Below are 19029 nucleotides of genomic sequence, written 5' to 3' on the forward strand. Positions count from 1 at the left end.
GTTGTATGTGTGCATTAGCTTAGTAGCTGGCATGACCCAGCTGTCATAGAAGCCATATAATGTCATATCAATAAATAAGGTCTCTACTCGATTACTGTTTTGCAAAATAGCATGCAATTAATGCAAAAAATGTTAAAATTGAAAAATGTTACAGACTATATCTTTAACAAAAGTGGATCATGTCGGAAGTAACAACAAAATTATAATAGGTTATGTTGCTCTCCTTGCTCCATGCATTTTAAGAGTTATGATGGTTGAGATCTAAGTTGTGAAAAGTTTGATAGTGTATGCAGAGGAACCCTTGATTGTGCGTAATAGCATCTGACTCCACTCATCCAGCCCTTTAAAGATGCACTGATACTGCGTCAATCTGTTCCTTGAGCTTTTTTTTTTTCTTTTTTGCTGCCCCCAGTAGGTCATCCATCAAACCTGACTATGCCACAGCATGTGAATCAGTCATGGGAATTGATTGAGCCTGTATTGATCTACAGTCTACGGTATTGAAGAGTGGGCAATTCACAACAGTGTCCAAGTGTGGCTAATCATTTTGTTAACAGAGCTTTGAAATTTCGTTTTGTGCAGATGCTGCCAGTGTTGTTCAATTAGCTGTCTCCAAAATGTTTGGTATTTAAAATGCAGTGGAATTTAAAGGCAAAATTTAGAACCAAAGCCTTCTAGTACTCTTAAAGGTTCAGATGATGGGAAGCTAAAGGAGCTTAGTGCACCAGTCGGGTGTACGCCTGGGTGTAACGTTACGCCTGACTTGGAACTCAAAGTTACGGCCAACTTGAGGTTATGACTAGTGCACCATTTAGACTCAAGCCCTGTGTGTGCTGCACCTGGGTGTAACTGTCATGGCTAGAATAGAGCTGGCTTAAGGTGGAAAACCAGACCAAACCGTGGTAATAATAACGGGAAAAATAATGATCACCCAGCCAGGAAAGACAGAGTGTCTAGTTTACAGAATAAATAACAAAAGGGTGTTAATATGAAAGAGTTGTCTGTGATTGTACAAACCTTCTGTACATCTATTTAAACAGTTTATTGAGAGGTTTCCCTTTGGCAGTCAAGCCCTGTTTGGGTTAACTGAAGATCTCTGTATCGGAGGGGAATCCCTGAGGTGCTGATTGTTTCAGATTTTATACAAATGTGGCCTTTCAGAAAAAAATCTTTACCTTTTTCTCGACCTCCTCAAATGTTGCAGCTCGCCATTGCAATTGTTAATGATTGTACTGGTGGTCGATTTCCAAGCTGACAGTTATTGTTTGTTTATTGTTTATTTTTTTTTCTTCTTTTGGTTATGTAAGAGTGCACTTTGGATAGAAACGTGTTACTTGGCAGTGATTTTGCTTTGTGGCCAGTCAGGCTTGGTGCACAAAATTGGGTGTAGCTAAGACCAGTGTAAGAATTAAGACCTATTTCTCAACTACGGGGTCCAGGTCATTACATTTCTGTACTGGAAAATATCTAACTGTCCCATTCTTATAAGGAGCCCCTGGTTTTCTTTTAATAAACCCAGTACTTGAATTAGTAACAACTGGTGCCAAGATATGTGAACAACCAATGACACATCCCCCCCAATGACATGGGAGGTGGTGCCAATCAGAGTCTGGAGCTCATTCCAGGACGCCATTACTATCGTCACTGATGACTGTGATGACTGAGTCTGTGGTGAATTTAATTTGTAAAACAACAAAAGCAACTGTGCCCAGAACTACAAATTAAATCATTCCACAATCTGTAACCATGAATTACCAGAACTGTCCAGGACGCCATAAACACACACATTACAGCTAGTTTGGAAACAAAGCAGCAGCCTACAGTGTAACAAGAGGGAGAAAAAAATAAGCTTAATTGTAATGCACAGGTTGAAGGAGCCAAGGGGATCACATTTCACCAGAGCTGTACCTTGAATAAGTTAATGTGACAATTTAATGATTGATTAATTAATAATATAATCATGGCAGTATTTAGAAAAGTTGGAAGGAAGTTGCTCTGTTGGGCTCGAGGGTTTTGGCCCAATGTACAGGTATGTTGAAGGACATTAAAAAAAATAAATAAATATATGAATGTGTTTAAAAGTACTCAAAGGTTAGTGAGTGGTAATTCATATAAAGCTTGTGCAGCATTATGTAAATGTAGTCAAAAAAAGAACCACCCCAATTTAACATAGCCTATTAATAAACAAAACCCCAAGTTGAATGCTTAAAAACTGTTGAAGGAAACATTTCTTAGTGTCATAGTGTCAGATCAAGGATCATTTTGACCACTCAGACAAAATGAGGGCAACAGGACAGTGGCATAGGGATTAAGACACAAGCAACTATAGATAGGAACAGGGTGTGGGACATGATTTTGTCTGGAACGCGAAACAGCTTGGAGCATTGGATTTCTGTCTCCAAGATACCGATTCATCCCACGAGCATCTGCATTCAGATAGGCAGCAAAGTGAAATTTTGATAAGCTTTATATGTGGGAAACTGACCACTGTTTTGCGGAAGTGTTCAATCGCTGTGTGCATTGAAGTTGGCTTGAACAGCTTGTGTTTAGTGTTTAACGGATCAGACATACTGATTTCAAACTTGCCAGGGACTCCAGTTGTTTCTTTATCTTCCTCCAGGCTTTTTTTCATCCTTTCACTGTTCATTCATGGAATCTTACAAATTAGGGAAATGGCAGATTTTCTCTACAGGTTGAAACAGTTAAAGCTGACTTTATAGTCATACGTGATGCCTTCATTTTTGCTTTGTATAGTACTGTGCAACATAAAGACAAGACTACCAGAAGAAAGGAGTGGGATTTCTCTGGGTGTGCTCAGAGAACAAACAGGAGACTGGGAGTGATTACAAAATGCTGTGAAGGGGAGCAGAAACTGCTGCTGCTCCAGTCTGCTCTCAAACTGGAAAGGACAGAAAATAATAGATAATGGAAAAGAGATACAGCCAGAAAGAGATAGTAACAGTGTCCAACAAAAATGGACACTTAGAGACTAGACTAAGAGGTCTGAGAAAGTTGTACAGTGAGTTGTATTGGCTGTAGCTTACCCGAGGGCAAGTCATTGGCCTTACAAATGTGTGACCTGCAGGAAGCTGCCTAACGGGGTGATGAAATATGCATCATAAGCTAGAGGCGGTGCCACTCAGCAAAAGACCATCAGCTAAAAAGAGAAGGGAGAAGGAGATGGCTTGAGACATCCAGAGTACAGAGGAGAGATGGTGCCAATAATGTAGTGTGGTGGTTTAAGCTTGATTTTTGCTCCTGCAGTCATTGGTGGTTCTTCCCTCAGGACTCTGTCAGGCCAGGGCTTTCCTTATTGACAAATCCACCTTGACTGGTCATTTGAAATGTATGTTACAGTTCTACTTCAGGTAGTGTGATTCTGCAGTAAACTCTATTTTAATCTTTCTACAGTAGTATTTGTGGCGACAGTATAGAACCTGTTTTATTTTTAATCATTGAAGTGGTTTGTGTCGTCAGTCTGTCTTGGTTATGATGCTGCTCCTATACATGATATTTTACTTGCCTGGCAGAGATATCGCATCAGTTCAAATCTGCATAAACGGCATGTGGCACTTGGTGTGGCAAATTAAAAAAGTGTGGAAACCACAGCCAATCAGCTGTAACTGACATTGTGGCAAGGCAAGGCAAGTTTATTTGTAGAGCACAATTCGCACACAAAGTAATTCAAAGTGCTTTACAGAACAAGAAAATGCATTAAAATCACAATACAAAATTAAAACATAAATAATCATTATAAAATGAACTTTAAAAGAGAAGAGTGCAGATAAGATCCTTTCAGTCATATGCACAGTGAAATAGAGCTGTTTTGAGCCTAGATTTGAACATTGTCAGAGTAGAGGCCTGTCTCACATCTTCAGAAAGACTGTTCCAGATTTTAGCTGCATAAAACTGGAATCCTGATTCCCCATGTTTAGTCCTGACTCTGGGCACCAGCAGGAGGCCGGTCCCTGAGGTCCTCAGAGTCCGAGATGGTTCATATGGCACTAACATGTCAGAGATGTACTTTGGTGCTAGGCCGTGGAGAGACTTGTACACAAGCAGAGCTGCTTTAAAGTCTATTCTCTGAGCCACAGGTGCTGGTCAAGTTTTAGGGTGCATCTACAAATCACATGCACAGGTGTAACTGATTTGCTAATGCCTGTACATAGATTAGATACAAATCAATCAAAGTTTCTGTATTTCATCTGTTGCTTTCTCCTTGAAGAAATTAGTTATCAGTGCTCTTAAGCAGGGGTTTATACTTCTGTGTTGAACCGAGTACCCTACGCCATAGCCTACGCCGTCACCTGATGTGCACCTCCACATAAATGTTACTACAGAAACAAAGCTTTTATTTAGTATTATTTCACAGATAAGAACCACTAAATTGTGAAGACAATAAAGCCCCCATAAAATAACATTTTAAGTTTTGTCTGTGGTTTATCCTGGCTTCATATGAGTAAAGAAAACATCAGCTAGCTGCTAGGCTAATTTATGCAATGGAAAATGTCAGGCTTATGCTATTAACGTTAGCATGTTTATGTGGGGAAATGTGTCCAGCAAAAGACAATTGTTTTGTCTGTGAACCATGTGAGTTATAAAGAAGCTGAATGATGTACTTTATAATAATATTTTTGCTATAAAGCCATGTTGAATGTGTGTTTTAGGTGTGTTAGTTGAATCAAGTAAACTTAACAGCACCTCAGTAGCATAGAAACCCCCCCACCAACTAGCGTTTCAGAGGTGTAATTGCAGAGCGACAGAAAAAACATGCACAAGTATTAATATTCACAACGGTGTAGTCTCTACATAGAGCCTATGTTCAACTATAAATCAGATTTTATGGGGTATTGGCACTTACTTTCATGCATTGAAACAAAAATCTGTTGTTATGACCAGTTGACCTAAAATTTATGATCAATTAACCTAAAATGTATTATCATTTTATTTTAGGTAACACACTAAATATGAATATGGATAAAATTCAAAATTTATTGCATAATTATCTTTGTCATGCTGCGGCCAACAAAATAAGGTTGGAGTGTACTTGAGCATGTATCACTGCTTCTATCTCAGCTTGCACTGCTGGTGTAGCATCGTCAGTGGTTAAGCAGCAGTCCATTATTATGATGCTTCCAGTAAAGTTTTAGGGTTAACCTCAAACGTTGACTGGTGTCCTGTGCTTTACCGCCCCATATCAGCTAGCTTTAGCCTGAAAAGCTAGGTGAGTCAAATAAACCTGGGTCAGTGCTTAGGAATGATGCTCCCTGATGTGTGCAGACTTCACCTTGCATATATACATATATGTCTGTGATGGAAGGGTAGTTTCTTTCTATGTGCTGAGGGCTACTTCCTTATTCTGGAGGTCTGGTCTTGTGTCTGTGAGCTCAATCTGTTTAGTTCAAGGTTCAGCTCCAGCAGACCTGATAGTTAGTCACTGCTCTCATCAGGACGGAGTGGAACAGAACTGTCTGCAGTCAGTGTGTGAGGGGAGTCATCGCCAATCTGCACATTTTAAATAACTGTGTGTGCGAATGACTCACATTCTGATCACTGTGTAAGCCCCATTAAGTCTGTGTGCCTGTGTGTACATCTGCAAGTCCTGTTTGGTTGCATGTGTGTATGTTTGTTGTGTCTGTGCGATGGAGCTGTGTTCAGTCTATAAGTAACCCACAAGGCTGCTATGTGTTTTGTGTGTGTGTGTGTGTGTGTGTGTGTGTGCTGTTTTATTTGTGTTTACCCAGTGATAAATACACTGGGCCTTGTAATTGGGGAAAGGAGGGGGGTCGTGAGAGAGAAAGGGAGAGAAAAATATGGGGGTGTTGAGGGATATGGCTGCTTTTCTCTTGGTGACAGAGCCTGTTGCCATGGAGCTGGTCCTCCCATTGGTGGAAGTCTGGTCCAATCGCTTAACAGCACAGATTGTTTCATCATTGAGAAGTTTTTCCTCTCTTCCTGTCTCACTAGCCACCCCTTGCTCCTCCATCTTTCTCTCTTCTCTTTTTTTCTCTCTCTCCTCTCTCTCTTCCTCTGCCCCCCCTTCTCATCACAGTAAAAGAAACTGATAAATTACATAAGGTTTATAATGAGTGCAGGAGCTGCCACCCAATTTCATTTTGACACAGTTATTCATTTTACATCAGCAGCTCAAGTTGATCAGGCAAAATCTTTCACAAATCTCCTCACTGTACTTGAGGAGACAAGAAAATCCAACATTCAGTTATTTATGTATTTCTCGGGCAGCTAAGAAATTATTTTAAATAATGTGACTGGCCAGGCAGTATAGGCGGCCAGATAACCATCTTTTGGACAGGCAAACTTTCATGTGAGTAGCTGGTTAGGGATATCACAAGGAGGAAAATTTCCTACCGGTTAATAAACTCATGACAGCAGTGGTTTTACGGATTACACTTTTTTTATTACACACATTTTTTAATAAAAGATATTCATCGATGACGCTCAAAATCTGTCTAGTGCTTACTTTGATCTTTAGATCTTCCCCTTCGAACCAACAGATCAGGAACAATTGGTGTGGCTGTGGCAGGGCCTGCTTTTCTTTATTATACTATTGCAAACATTTTTTTTATCTTTTTGGCTGCGGCTCGGGATTGGCAGTGGCGCCCTCTCCCTCTTCTCTCACAGGGTGCGCTTTCCACCTCGGATGACTCCTTATTCCTCTATTATCCTCTTGGTCTCCTCAAAATGCAGGTTATCATCCCCCTGGTAGCATGGGTCCATGAACGTTGCTTTGCACAGGTCCTGGCTTGCTTATGGTAGAGCTCTGCTCTCTGACTGCTGCTGCTGCTGTATAGAGCAGACACTTTAAGTTTAAAATTTTAGTGTCTGTCGACTGAAGTACTGATAGTATGTAGTATTTTACAAATGATGAACGTAGGCGCTAATGGGCTATGAGAAAATGAAGTAAATGGGTTTTATTTCTATTCTTACATAAAACAAGATGGTGGGGGTTGTGGGCAAGTAATGTAATTGATGTATGCCTGAACACCACTTTACACCAACTACCGTGAAAACCCTATAGCTAATGCTTAAGTATCGATGTTTTATATTTTAAGCCGAAATGTTATTGTACGTCCTTTGCAGTGTATTTTTGATTGATGCTCTCTTGGTTTGTTGTCACATCATTCAGCACAATCCTGTGAACTGTCTCAGCTTTCAAGAAACATGAACTGTACTTGTTACAGAACACTATTTCATTTGAACATTTTCTCATCTCAGCAATTTAAGTTAAGCCTTCCAAGTTTTACAAGAATGTAAAATTTGACCACAATTAATATGAATATCTTTTTTTATTCCTAGGCACAAGTAAAAACTTCATATGCAGGCTGCATACTTTCCCTGAAAACCTAGAACCTGTCCACAGTAGTAAAGAGTAATTTATGTGATGGTTGAATTATATTGTGTGCTTCTCTTTGATTATGTAAAGGTGTACTATAATGAACCCGTTGTTTAGCTAAATTCAATAGAAGATGTCTTTATTACAGGTCATGTGCTATTAAAACGTCTATGGCAGTATCCATTCTGCAAGGTGGAACTGGAATGTACTCTGGTGGTGTCATTAACACACTCCCTGAGTGCTCCCTCTTGATAGACACAGTGATGAGAAGATGCCTTTGAGGCTCAGCGTATTGGTCATTTCATTGACCATTGATGGAACCAAAATAGAACTGTATTAAGGAACAGGCATTCCCTGGCTGTTTAGATGCTCAGAGGTGGCTGTAGCTCAGTCCATAGGGACTTGGGTTGGGAACCGGAGGGTCGCCTGTTCAAGTCCCCGTCCGGACCAAAAATATGGAGCGTGGACTGGTGGCTGGAGAGGTGCCAGTTCACCTCCTGGGCACTGCCGAGGTGCCCCTGAGCAAGGCACCGAACCCCCCAACCGCTCAGAGCGCCTGTCATGGGCAGCCCACTCTGACATCTCTCCACTTACTGCATGTATAGGTCCAGTTTGTGCATGTGTGTGTTCGGACCTGTGTGTAATTGACAACAGAGTGAAAAATTGAATTTCCCCTCAGGGATTAATAAAGTATATAAAATTAAAATAAAAAAATTAAAAGTTGCTAAAGGGTTAATTTTTTTGGCCTTGATAACCTCATATTATATATTTTGTGGTGATGTTGCAAGTGGTTTTATGAAATTCTCCGTGTCATTCAGTGCTGCAGCCACAGGTAAATATTCCTTGATTATCATAATCATCCTTCAATACAGGAAAAAAAGTTTCCCACAACAGAATGTAACCTTTAATTTGGTACAAACCCAATGTGTATTTCAGCTCTGGCATCAGACAAATGTATTTATTTGTTTTTGACATCACCAATGGGGTTTTCTTCATTGTGACTCATTTTTTGTCTTCAGTTGTTCCTCTGAAGCATTTTCTTTTGCTGTGGTTGTTCACACGTTGGATTAGTTTCTGCCTCCACTAGTCTGTGCACAGTTTGTCACATAGTGTGATGCAGTCTTCTCATTTGTTGATGCAACTTAAGGCCTTTTCAGACATGGAATATGTAACACTGCGGGCTTCCTCTGTCTGTTAAAGAGATGGGGTTTTGTCATTGAGACAGAGAAGATGTTTGTTCAGCTTCAGTCAGACATGACAGGACACTGACAAAATGAGCTGCATCCACACTAAAGAGTAAGAGTGTTTAGTAGCCTCTCACAGGCTGCACCACTGATGATTTCTAAAATTTATTTTGTTGTTTAAGCCTAAATGATCATTGTGAGCATGGGAAATGCTTGCCAATACTCCTAACAGTGAAACTACTGATACATTTCATTTCATCACATCAGTTTCATTAATTCTGCTGCTTGTTTTCCACTATCCAACGATGCACAAGGATTCAATGACAGTATGTTAAGTTGGGACTCTCATTTACTTCCAGTCAGCTCACAAATCAGGCTAATTTCTTATCCACGCAGATAGATCATCAAGATGCCTTAAAATCGGCTCATTCACAGTGTTTCCTCATTTATTAAACTGACATTGTGCACGTCGTGCCCCAACACTGTCCTCTGACGAAGAATATTGAAATAATTCATGGTTTTTTCTTATTGCTGTTTCACATTTGTCTTGGTGCATCATTTCCACATTAATGTGATTATTTCATAACTCTTATTTACTTTTTTGAATTTGGCCCACTTGGAATTCCATATTTTTGTCCTTCACCCACATTGCAGCACTTTTTCCTTCATCACTAATGCATGCAAGATCAGGATCCCCTCTCTCTCTATTCACTGGCATTCGTTAATTATGCAGAAGTAAGACTGTCGTTCACTCGGCCAACACCTCTTTCTCCTCTTCACCCAGTTTCTCCTCTTCACCCAATTTCTCCTTATGTGTTTTTATCCTCCAGTCTCATTTTTTTCCCTCTTCATGCATCTCCTGTATATTCCCCCAACTATACATAGGTTATAACTAGAGAGAGCAGCAGAAAGAGGGAGACTTAGAGAGAGCTACAGAAAGGTAGGTAGGTAACTAGGGAGGGAGGGGAGGGAAGGAGGGAGAGAATGAGTCATAGCTCGTCCCACAGGACTGAGTGGGTTGGCTGAGTGGAGGAGGATGGCGTCAGCAGTAGGCCTGACAATTTAAGAAGACACATTAAAAGAGGAAGAAAACAGGAGAGAGAGGGAGAGAGAGACAGAGAGCTAACACTTAGAAGTGGGTGGATGCAGAGAGAGAGATATTGATGGGAGGGGTTGACGTGGAGGGGGTGGAAGGCAGGAAGGGGTATCCTCATAGCACTGACAAGAGAGGGGGTGGCAGGGAGAAGGACAGAGAGACGTAGATGGAAAAAGAGAAACCCTGTCTTCCGCTTCGTTTGACCATTCATGTCCCCCCTCATCTGTGCTTTGCGTCTTGTTAATCTGCCCTCAGGATGTTTCCTCTCCGTATGTGTGCTGCTGTCATCAGCAAAGTTTCCCGGCTCTGTGTTTTCTGAGCCACACAGTCACCCTAATTACTTTTACATATCTCAAGGCAGAAAATATTTACAGTGTTCTGGAGTGTCTCTGAGTGTTTGGGCCAGTGATATATGTGTCCATATTTTCACTGAAGCGCAGACTGTTTCAGTGCGAATGTGCCTGAACTGTTCCTCTATAGTCCCGACTGCTCTGCCAGCCCCCTCGTCCCCTCCCTTTTGTGAGATTGTGCAACCGACGCAAAGGGGAATCCTCTCTGACACAGACAAACACTGGTGCGCACACACTGCAAGCGCTGCTGATATATAATATGTGCAGGCACTGAGCTTGCACAAACTCTGCCATTACTACACACACACACACACACACACACACACACACACAACAGCTTCCACTCTGCGAAGACATAACCTTGCTGCCTTTTGTGAAATGGGTTCTCTCTGACGTCAAATGGGCGAGGTGCACGGCTGAATACAGAGGAGCTGAATTGGGTCGAACTGCCTGTGTACGTCTCCCACTGCTGTCTGTGGGTTTGTACGTGCTCGCTCACTCCTGTTTGCAGCGTTCTGCGCTTCCATTCACCTTCATCTTTCATTCAGCCTCTGCAGAGAAAATGGAGAGGCATGTCAGCTACGCATGATTCTCCATTATGAAATTTGAAATAACGCAGTGAATGAAAGGAATAAGTAATAATAGTAGCAGCTCACAATCATTACCCACTCAAAACTATAGGAATATACAATGTTCATTCTTTGTTCACTTGCACTCTGGCTGTCATTAATGGGGAAATAACCAGAGTAAGGCAGAAGAGGTAGCCACTGTAGATTCATTCGTCCATCTGTACTGTAACTGTATCTGTACTGCTCTATTGTGCTACTGGCAGAATAATCCAATCCTCTTTTATTCTTTTGTAGGGGGATTTATTTCTCCACCAGATTGTTTCTCTGACATTGTGCCAGTTGGAAAAGATAATGATTAATGAAGTAATTGATTGATCTAGAATATGCTAGAAAATAAAAACATAAGCCCATTGCAAGTTCCCTGAGGCCAAGGTGCCATCTTCTGTTTGTTGATTCTGTCTCAGTTAAAGTTAAAAAAGTATTGACTTCATATTTAAGCTGCACGCTGACCAGTCTGGGACCCACAGGTGTTTGAAAGCTATTAATCTTATTAAGATTGTTGCCATTTACTTCTCTTTGGATCCACTAATTGATTCATTTCATTTCATCACAACAGTGTAAGTTAACTTTCGGCCAACTGACCCCGATTTAGAACCACTTGAGGAATTAATACATTGGTGCTCTTTGGCAACAGGTGGTGTTAAACTGTGGCTTTTGGCTGTCAGGCATTAATTACCTGATAAGTTAATCAGTTAAAAGACTTTATATAAACAAGCTCTCCGCTCTTACTGGCTACCATGCGGTGGAATTCCTTTCATTTCTCTGGCTTGCCCTGCTGCTAACTATTGCCGAGACCCTGACCCAGCTTGACCCGGAGCAGCTAAATTTGACAGTGAGCTCATACCTGCACAGAATATTTAGTCTGGCTACCCTACTGTCTGACGCGGTGATATACATTCTGTGCGCCTTAACACAAACACATATCCTCACAGTGTTGACCAGACAGATAGCTCTCCCTGTCTCTTTCACTCACCACCTCACACTATCTCACTCCATTGGCAGCCTTTGGTGTGGTAACCTGACACAGTGGGCAGGGGAGTGTGTGACCGGTGTGTCGCAGCTGGTTGCCTGTCCTCAGGAGGGCCCGTGTAAAAGGCTGCAAGGTTTTGGTAATGTGTGTTAAGTGGGTCAGAGTGCCCTGCACTCGTTATGACAGCTGATGAAGATGATTGGGATTTTTTTTTGTGGGTGTTGTATGTCTGCCTGTGTGGCTTATATATGTGCTTACCTGTGTGGGTTTTGTGGGGTTTTGTAAAACGCTGCCATTTTGTTAGATCTTTTTTAGTTATTGCTGTTAATACAAGTTTAATACAAGATAATTCATACGGATACGTCCTCGTTTGTTGAGTAAAATGTATTTAGTTTTGTATTTTCACATTGTTATTTAGTGTGATTGTTAAAAGGACCAATAATTTGATGGTGACGCTTGCAACTGTGATGCTGTCTCACAGCTGAAAGAAAGTGTCTTGTTTATTTGATCAGCTCGTTCTGTGATTATTCAGAGGGGCATGCAGAGGAGGAAGACCTGAGTGTGTTAAGAAGGATGTCTGCTGAAAGTAGCAGAATGGTTTATTGACTAGGCACTACAACAAAAAAGCATGACTTCTGAAATGAGCTTAAGTTTGCTTTGTGGCTTTTGGTGAGGTGCCCCTTAGCAAGGCACTGAATCACGAACTGCTCAGGGTACGATCCTGTGAGGCAGCCCTTCACTCTGACTTCTCTATATTAGAAATTAAAATGTATAAAAATTTCACATCACGACCAAAACTATCATTGTTATCAGTATTATCGCAGTACTGTTAAAAATGTGTGGGCGGCACGGTGTTGCAGTGGTTAGCATTGTCGAGGAGAGGGTTCCTGGTTCAAACCCAGGGTGGAGGTGGCAAGGAAGACATGAGAACTGGGCTTGGGTCTTGGAGTTTATTCACTAACAAATAGCCTAAACTGTGCACACATTGCACTGCTACATTTAACTTTATACTCTCTGCTCTGGTCGCTGCAGCCTCACTGTCACGAATCACCATCACACACAGGCTTTCTCTCTTTCTCCCTCTCTCTTCTCTGCAGCACACTCTCTGGATGCTGGTGATTTTCAACACAGTAATCAAACATGGTTTTAGTGGTAATTACATTTTGAAACGGTAATACTGTCGAGAATTTCACCATGGTTTATGGTGAAACCGGTAGCTCTTTCATCATCACTGCTGTCCATACATAATGCATGTATAAAGGTCCTGCTTGTTCATGTGTGTATTTGGGCGTGTGCGTGTGAATGTGTGTGTGAATATACAGTGTATGATGATGGAGTGAACAAAAATGAATTAACCTAAATGCACAGGTACTACATAAAATGTGGATTTTATAGTTGCCGTAGGGTGAACTGGTCAGGAAAAATATCACGTTCACCACCTTCATTGGTTTTAAACTGGCCAATTCGTAAGACATTAGATGGGTTAATAACATGCCTGATCAAAGCATCCCTATCCTGCTGTATTACACCAGCCTGTTAATGTTGTTTCTTGGGGACAGCATGATGTGGACAACCTCTTTTGCTATGATGTAACTGGCCAGGGTCCTGTGTGAATCAGCTGCCCTGCTGCACATCTGCAGCCTCTTGTGATGATGCTGACAGTTGGCAGAGAGATGCCAACATCAAGCCGACTGACACACTGACTGAACTGGGACACAACAGGCAGTGCTGCTGCTGCTGGTTTTGTAGATGTTGAGTCTGCAGTGTGTAGCCTCTATTATGACACATGGTACTAGTTTTTTACTAGTCCTAGTTACAGTCGTGGTAAAAGTGGTACAGTAGGAATGTTACAACAAAACTATGGCAGCATGGACATACTGCTGTTTTCCATCAACAATAAGGCAACACTTTTATTGCCAAGTTCACTTTCCTCATCTGCTTAGCTCAGAGTTTTTGTAATGCGAACCTAACACTTCCTGTCACTGCTTCACAATTAAACTATCAGCCAACCATTGTCAGGTTTTTATTATAAGATCTGAAATGAAGCCCTATCTTTGGGGTTAGTGGGTTTTCTTGGGTCGTCATTCACATGAATTTGTTTGCTGCAATCGTTTCTGAGGTGATAGAGAATATATGAATTGCAAAATGTGAATGTGGTAAGGTGAACTGTGTTGGGGTCAGTTCAGGGTACCTTCCCTGATGTGTTGAGCTAATCCGCCATTTCAGTGTAATGTGTTAAATGGCATTCATGTTTGCATTTAAAGTGCCATTGCTTTTTGTCTAATCATGGCAGCTCATTGCATAATTTTTGAAGAGGCTTCACTGCTAATCTCAGAAGCTTCCTCAGTTCAGCAGCACTAATGTAACGTTCTAGTACTTGATATCCCATGACCTGGATGACTGAAAGCCCACATTGTTGTTTCTATCACAGTCTTAGATTTCCTGAACTCAGAAGAAATTGGAACAGCAGTAATAGCACATCCTGGTCTCTCACTTTTCTTTCCATCCTGCTCTGTTCTCTCTGCTTCTGTCTGTCCGTCCCTCTCAGTCTGCAATCCACATATTTATTTTTAATATCATTCTTCTCCCTGCTCTTCTCGCTGGTACTCGCTCAACACAAATGGCAGCAGTTGAGAATGACGTTGCCATCTCCTTGGCAACACTGTGGGCTGGTGTGTGTGTGTGTGTGTGTGTGTGTGTGTGTGTGTGTGTGTGTGTGTGTGTCTCCAGGGAAGCGAGGGGACGGGGGTAAGTGTTGAGGAGAGAGCTGAGGAAACATAAAAGAGGCATGGGTAGAGGAAGAGAGAATAGGAAGCTGGTTTATTCATAAGCACCCCATTTCTGGCGGTGATTCATAATTTGTCCTGCAGCCCCTCCCTGCTCTCGCTCTGCTATTGGTCCGCTCAGCCATGAGATTGACACTCGAGATGAATGATTATCTTTGCTTTCTAATGCGAAACCATTCATTCTTTTCCGTGCAAGAATACACTGTGTGTGTGTGGTGTGTGTGAGCGAACAAACAGAGCAGATTATTTCGAAGAGACCGTGTCAGGCGTCTGTATCTGCCTACAGTAGATAGCGTGGCTATGTTACGTGATGCTGTATGGCAGGCTTGTATAAGCAGAGCGGGGTTGGGGCATGTGGGTGTCCTGGTCAGTGATGTGGTGTAATACTGCTGATGCTGCAGCTGATGACGCCTTTGCTGTTGCATTGCCTGGGTCTCCCCACACTGGGAATCCCTGCCTAGTTTGTTCACTCATCTCATCTGTCCTGCAGCACAGCACAGCATAACACAGCAGGACAGACAGGGACATGCATGAATGGCACTCATCCATGCTGCATGCATGCAATCTGGCAGTCATGCTTCTGATGCCGGAATTTGTGCTCGATTAATCTCGCTATTGCATGCATGTATGCGTATGGGATTTCATGCATACTGTTCATCGTCCTCTCAACAAGCACACAGAAGTCATGCTGCCATTGACCCTGTGATACCAGAGGATATACTGTAGGATTGAATGACAGATGGATTGTTATTTAATTGTGTCTGTGTTTGTGTATGGATGTAATGCCTAAGACATCAGTTCCTGCTTTAGAGTCTGAATTCACCCTAAAGCTGTTTGCGGTTCTGCGTCACATTTTCCCATGCCGGTAAAATTAGTTCAGTGATGTCATTTAGAGGAAGACATGGCAAGACAGAATACTAGTTATGATAAGAACTGAGTTACTGCAAATATTGTTTTTAATAAATTGTCATTGAAGATGCAGTAGCCTAAATCTAAATGTGTTTTCTAAATGGCGGGAGTTTAATTAAGATGAGCTTGCTGCTGGAAGATGATAGAGGGTTTAAATAAAGGTGATGTTTACATGTTGTGTGCTCAAGAGAATTGTTGAATACCGTCCTGTTCTAATCCTGCATTGCATTGGTTGTCATATTGGCAGTTTACCGTACAATTTATTTTATCTTACTTCAGTGATTCTTTGTATAAGTAGATAAATCTGGCAAATACCCAACTCCAATTGAAAAGGCAATAATTTTCACTGCACTAGGTCGACGGTTTTGACGAATGAACCCTCATTCTTTGACGTTTTGCTGCTAGTTTAAATTTTCGGGGGGAAAAAACTGGTTCTTTCTCAGGCAGCACACATTTCCCATTCATAAAGAGTGTTGCCCACACTATAGAAATCTGCAGCCCTGTGTGCCAGTAGGCTGTGAGCTTTCAGCTGCTTTGTCCCCCTCCCTGCTCGAATCAGCAGCAGCAGCAGCAGCAGCAGCAGCGATGAGTCACTCAGTGTGTGAAACATGACGTCATTCGTGTCTTCCTCTTCTGTTCTTGGTGTCCAGGGCTCCTGACTGGAGGACAGACCATGCTGCTGCACTGAGCCAGAGGGAGAGGAAAGAGAGAGGCCCCAGAGGACCGCTGAGGTGGTGGCTGGCCTGTTGGTGTGCCCCTCCCCCCTATCTGGCTGGCTAGCTGCTGCCTCTTCAGTTCACCTGATCGCTGTAAATATTGCTGCCTTTTTTTTTTTTGTCGTGCATGTTGATATTTTTATGATATTGTTCCATTAAAGATATGTCTTTTGAGGTGAATTTGCAGTCATATCATGAGAAAATGAAACCTCTAAATACTTATTATTAGAGGACAACAATTATCTTATTTTGTAACTAACCCTTTGACACAAAAAAAGAAAGTAAAAGTGATAAAATCACACTGTTTGGTTTGCCGGTTGTTTTATCCATCAGAGTTAAGATGTCACAAGGGGCAGTATGAATGACACGTTGATAGAGATTAACCATTTGTTCTGACACTGTAAAAAATTAAAAGTTTCTCGCTGTTTACAAATCGAGATGTCAAAAATCTTGTAACCGACATTATAGTTTCTATATGTCCTCAGATCAACCTGTGTAGGTTTTTGAGGCAACCTATTCCAAACATATTTTTAAAAAATGTCCATCTATGTGTTTTTCCTTTCAGCCCCACCCCAAAGGCTAAGGCTTGCTATGGATTGCGCTTCGCCCCCTGCTGCAGCCCAGCCCAGTATAGTACCTTAGTGGGTTCCCCTCATCTTCCTGTGTGTGTGGTTCCCATCCAGACTTACTGTACAGAGTCCAGCACAGATCTGGTACCACCTACAGGTAGATTGTATAGCAGTACACTTTCACCCAAATACTGAAAGTGTCTGTCTCTTTCTCATTTTTTTTGACAGCTCCTCTAACTCTTTCTCATGCCTATTTTTTCTCAGCCACTCCTGGGTTCTCCACCCAACCCCCTCCCCAACTCCCACCCTCTCCCCCTCCCCTAAGAAGATGTCAGTGAGCCTGACAACAGACATCCAGCAGGAGGGAGAGAGTGGGCCACTCATAGAGCCCTGCAGTCGAGGCAAGACCTCCCCTCAACCGCAGGGTACAAAGGAAGGGACAGGAGAAGGCCTGGAGCCTGAGGAAAGCTCCCCGCAGGACGCACAGGTGAGAGAACGTGATGATTGGCCCTCTGGCCGCCAATGTTAAACCCTCCACAACAAACCTGGGTGGAATCTTTGACCAGATTCTGAACTTTGACCCTCACACATAGAAGCTGGTGCACACCTGTTTTTTCCAACTCCACAACATCACAAATCAGATCAATGCTGTCAACCAGAGATCTAGAATTACTAATCCCATGCACTCTAATCCCGTACACTCATGTGTTTATGCCAAGGCTATGGCAATGCTCTTTTCTCCCATCTCATTCAAGCAGCACTGCCCCACCTGCAACTTGTGTAAAAGGCTGTAGCAAGACCCTACATGACCTCGCCTCTTAATACCTCTCTTAACTTTTACATCCCTGTACACCACTCATCTGACCAAAGCCATTGGGCTCTGTCCATCTGATACTGTCCTACCCCTCTGTTGGATCAGCTAAGTCCGTAAACTGCTTCAAAAAATTTCACAAAACTTGTCACTACCCACTTGCCTTCCCTGTATTTATTGTTTCTGTTTTATCTCACCCATTCTTGAAAATTTGGACAGATAATGTCCTACCAAAAAACCCTTAAAATGATAACTTCAACACACTAATTTTGTTTTTTGGGGTGAAAAAAATATGCTTTAATTTTTCTAATTTCTAAACTTGACCTGTGCCAGAAAACCCATTTGTCCCTGACAAGAATTTACGACTTCAGTCAAATAAAAAATGTTACTTAGAATCAAAATCAAAAACCGTATATACTGATAACATTGGTGTAAAAATGTACTGCTATAATCATTAAAATAAATTTTTTGTGAAAACGTTGGCCCTCTAAAAATGTGTGCCAGTTTTTATCAACTCTGTCAGTTTCTAGAAAATCATAATTTAGTTGAGCATAAAATTGATAAGCTATCTCACAAGGACTCCTGTCTCACTTCCTAGTTTCTAAAAAGGCGGGAATGCTCATCAGGTACCAGTAAGCTGTCTATTTTTGATAAATTCATTAAAAGATCTCGCTATCAGGTGTGTCTCAAACGTAACATGTCAACTCTGTAGCCCTTCTGAATCAAAACTAAATGGGAATTATAATTTTAAAGATTCTTTTAGCAAATTTGATAAATAAAATGGCTACTCAATACAACTCTGTAACATGTCAGCTCTGTCAGAGCTTACCTCTTACATCCATTATGCATGCTATTTAAGAAAAAATTAAATACCTGGGAGGCTGGCCCATTACAGGGTTTACTTTAAGATATATTTTCCCAGCCTAATTAAAAATCAAAAACCTAGAAAGTAAGGTTTTGTCCCAATTCTAAAGAATGAGTGCACTATATACAGTATGTATATCTGTCTTTTCTGCATGTGTATTCTGTGAAACTCATTGTAGCTTTGTTTTACAGGGTGCTACATAAGTGCAATCTTACTTACTTATAGTACAAAAGTGCTCTTAGGATTTTTAGACCGTTTACATCATGTATTGCAAAGATGGATTTGTTTAATAATTGAATAACACAAGCTCGCTGCAGGGAATTAGATTGTTTTAAAATGTACTGCAGTAACCTGGCTACAGCAAAACCAGAATTTGTATTCAGCTGGTCTGTTGCAGTGTGTTTCTCCCTCTCTCTGCCATATTTTTTTGGTCAAGACTGACATATTTTAGGAGTTTAAGAGAGGACATGAGAGGGCCTGAAGTCTGAGAATAGCTATATGTGCACACCTGTGTTTTTCTTACATTTGTCTAAATTTAACACACAACTGTTCAGGTAGAAACTGACTTATTTAGACTTATTTTAATTTCAGTGTTAGCCACATTTGGATTTGATTATTTGGATACAAAGACACACAACTAGAGAAACCTCTGTGAGCCCACCACACTGCAGTCACATTGATACTTTGGCTGTCTGAAATCTGTCAGATGCACCTGTGTCCTTTAAAACCCTGCTGCAAATCTGAGTAGACATACAGTACAGGCCAAAAGTTTGGACACACCTTCTCATTC

The 19029-nt window shown here is 41.6% G+C and overlaps 1 protein-coding gene across 21 annotated transcripts in view; it reads left to right on the forward strand.

Moving 5' to 3' along the window:
* The window catches only part of r3hdm2 (R3H domain containing 2), a 78160-nt gene that overhangs the window by 13507 nt on the left and 45624 nt on the right, over positions 1-19029 (forward strand). For all 21 annotated transcript variants that reach the window (XM_033626814.2, XM_033626810.2, XM_033626818.2 and 18 more), the window contains exons 3-5: positions 15929-16087; positions 16560-16720; positions 16828-17050. In XM_033626814.2, the coding sequence (XP_033482705.1) occupies positions 16892-17050 (159 nt within the window). In that variant the 5' untranslated portion in view covers positions 15929-16087; positions 16560-16720; positions 16828-16891. The remainder of the gene's footprint in view (positions 1-15928; positions 16088-16559; positions 16721-16827; positions 17051-19029) is intronic.

Source organism: Epinephelus lanceolatus, chromosome 1 (genome assembly GCF_041903045.1).
Source record: "Epinephelus lanceolatus isolate andai-2023 chromosome 1, ASM4190304v1, whole genome shotgun sequence".
Lineage (NCBI taxonomy): Eukaryota > Metazoa > Chordata > Actinopteri > Perciformes > Serranidae > Epinephelus > Epinephelus lanceolatus.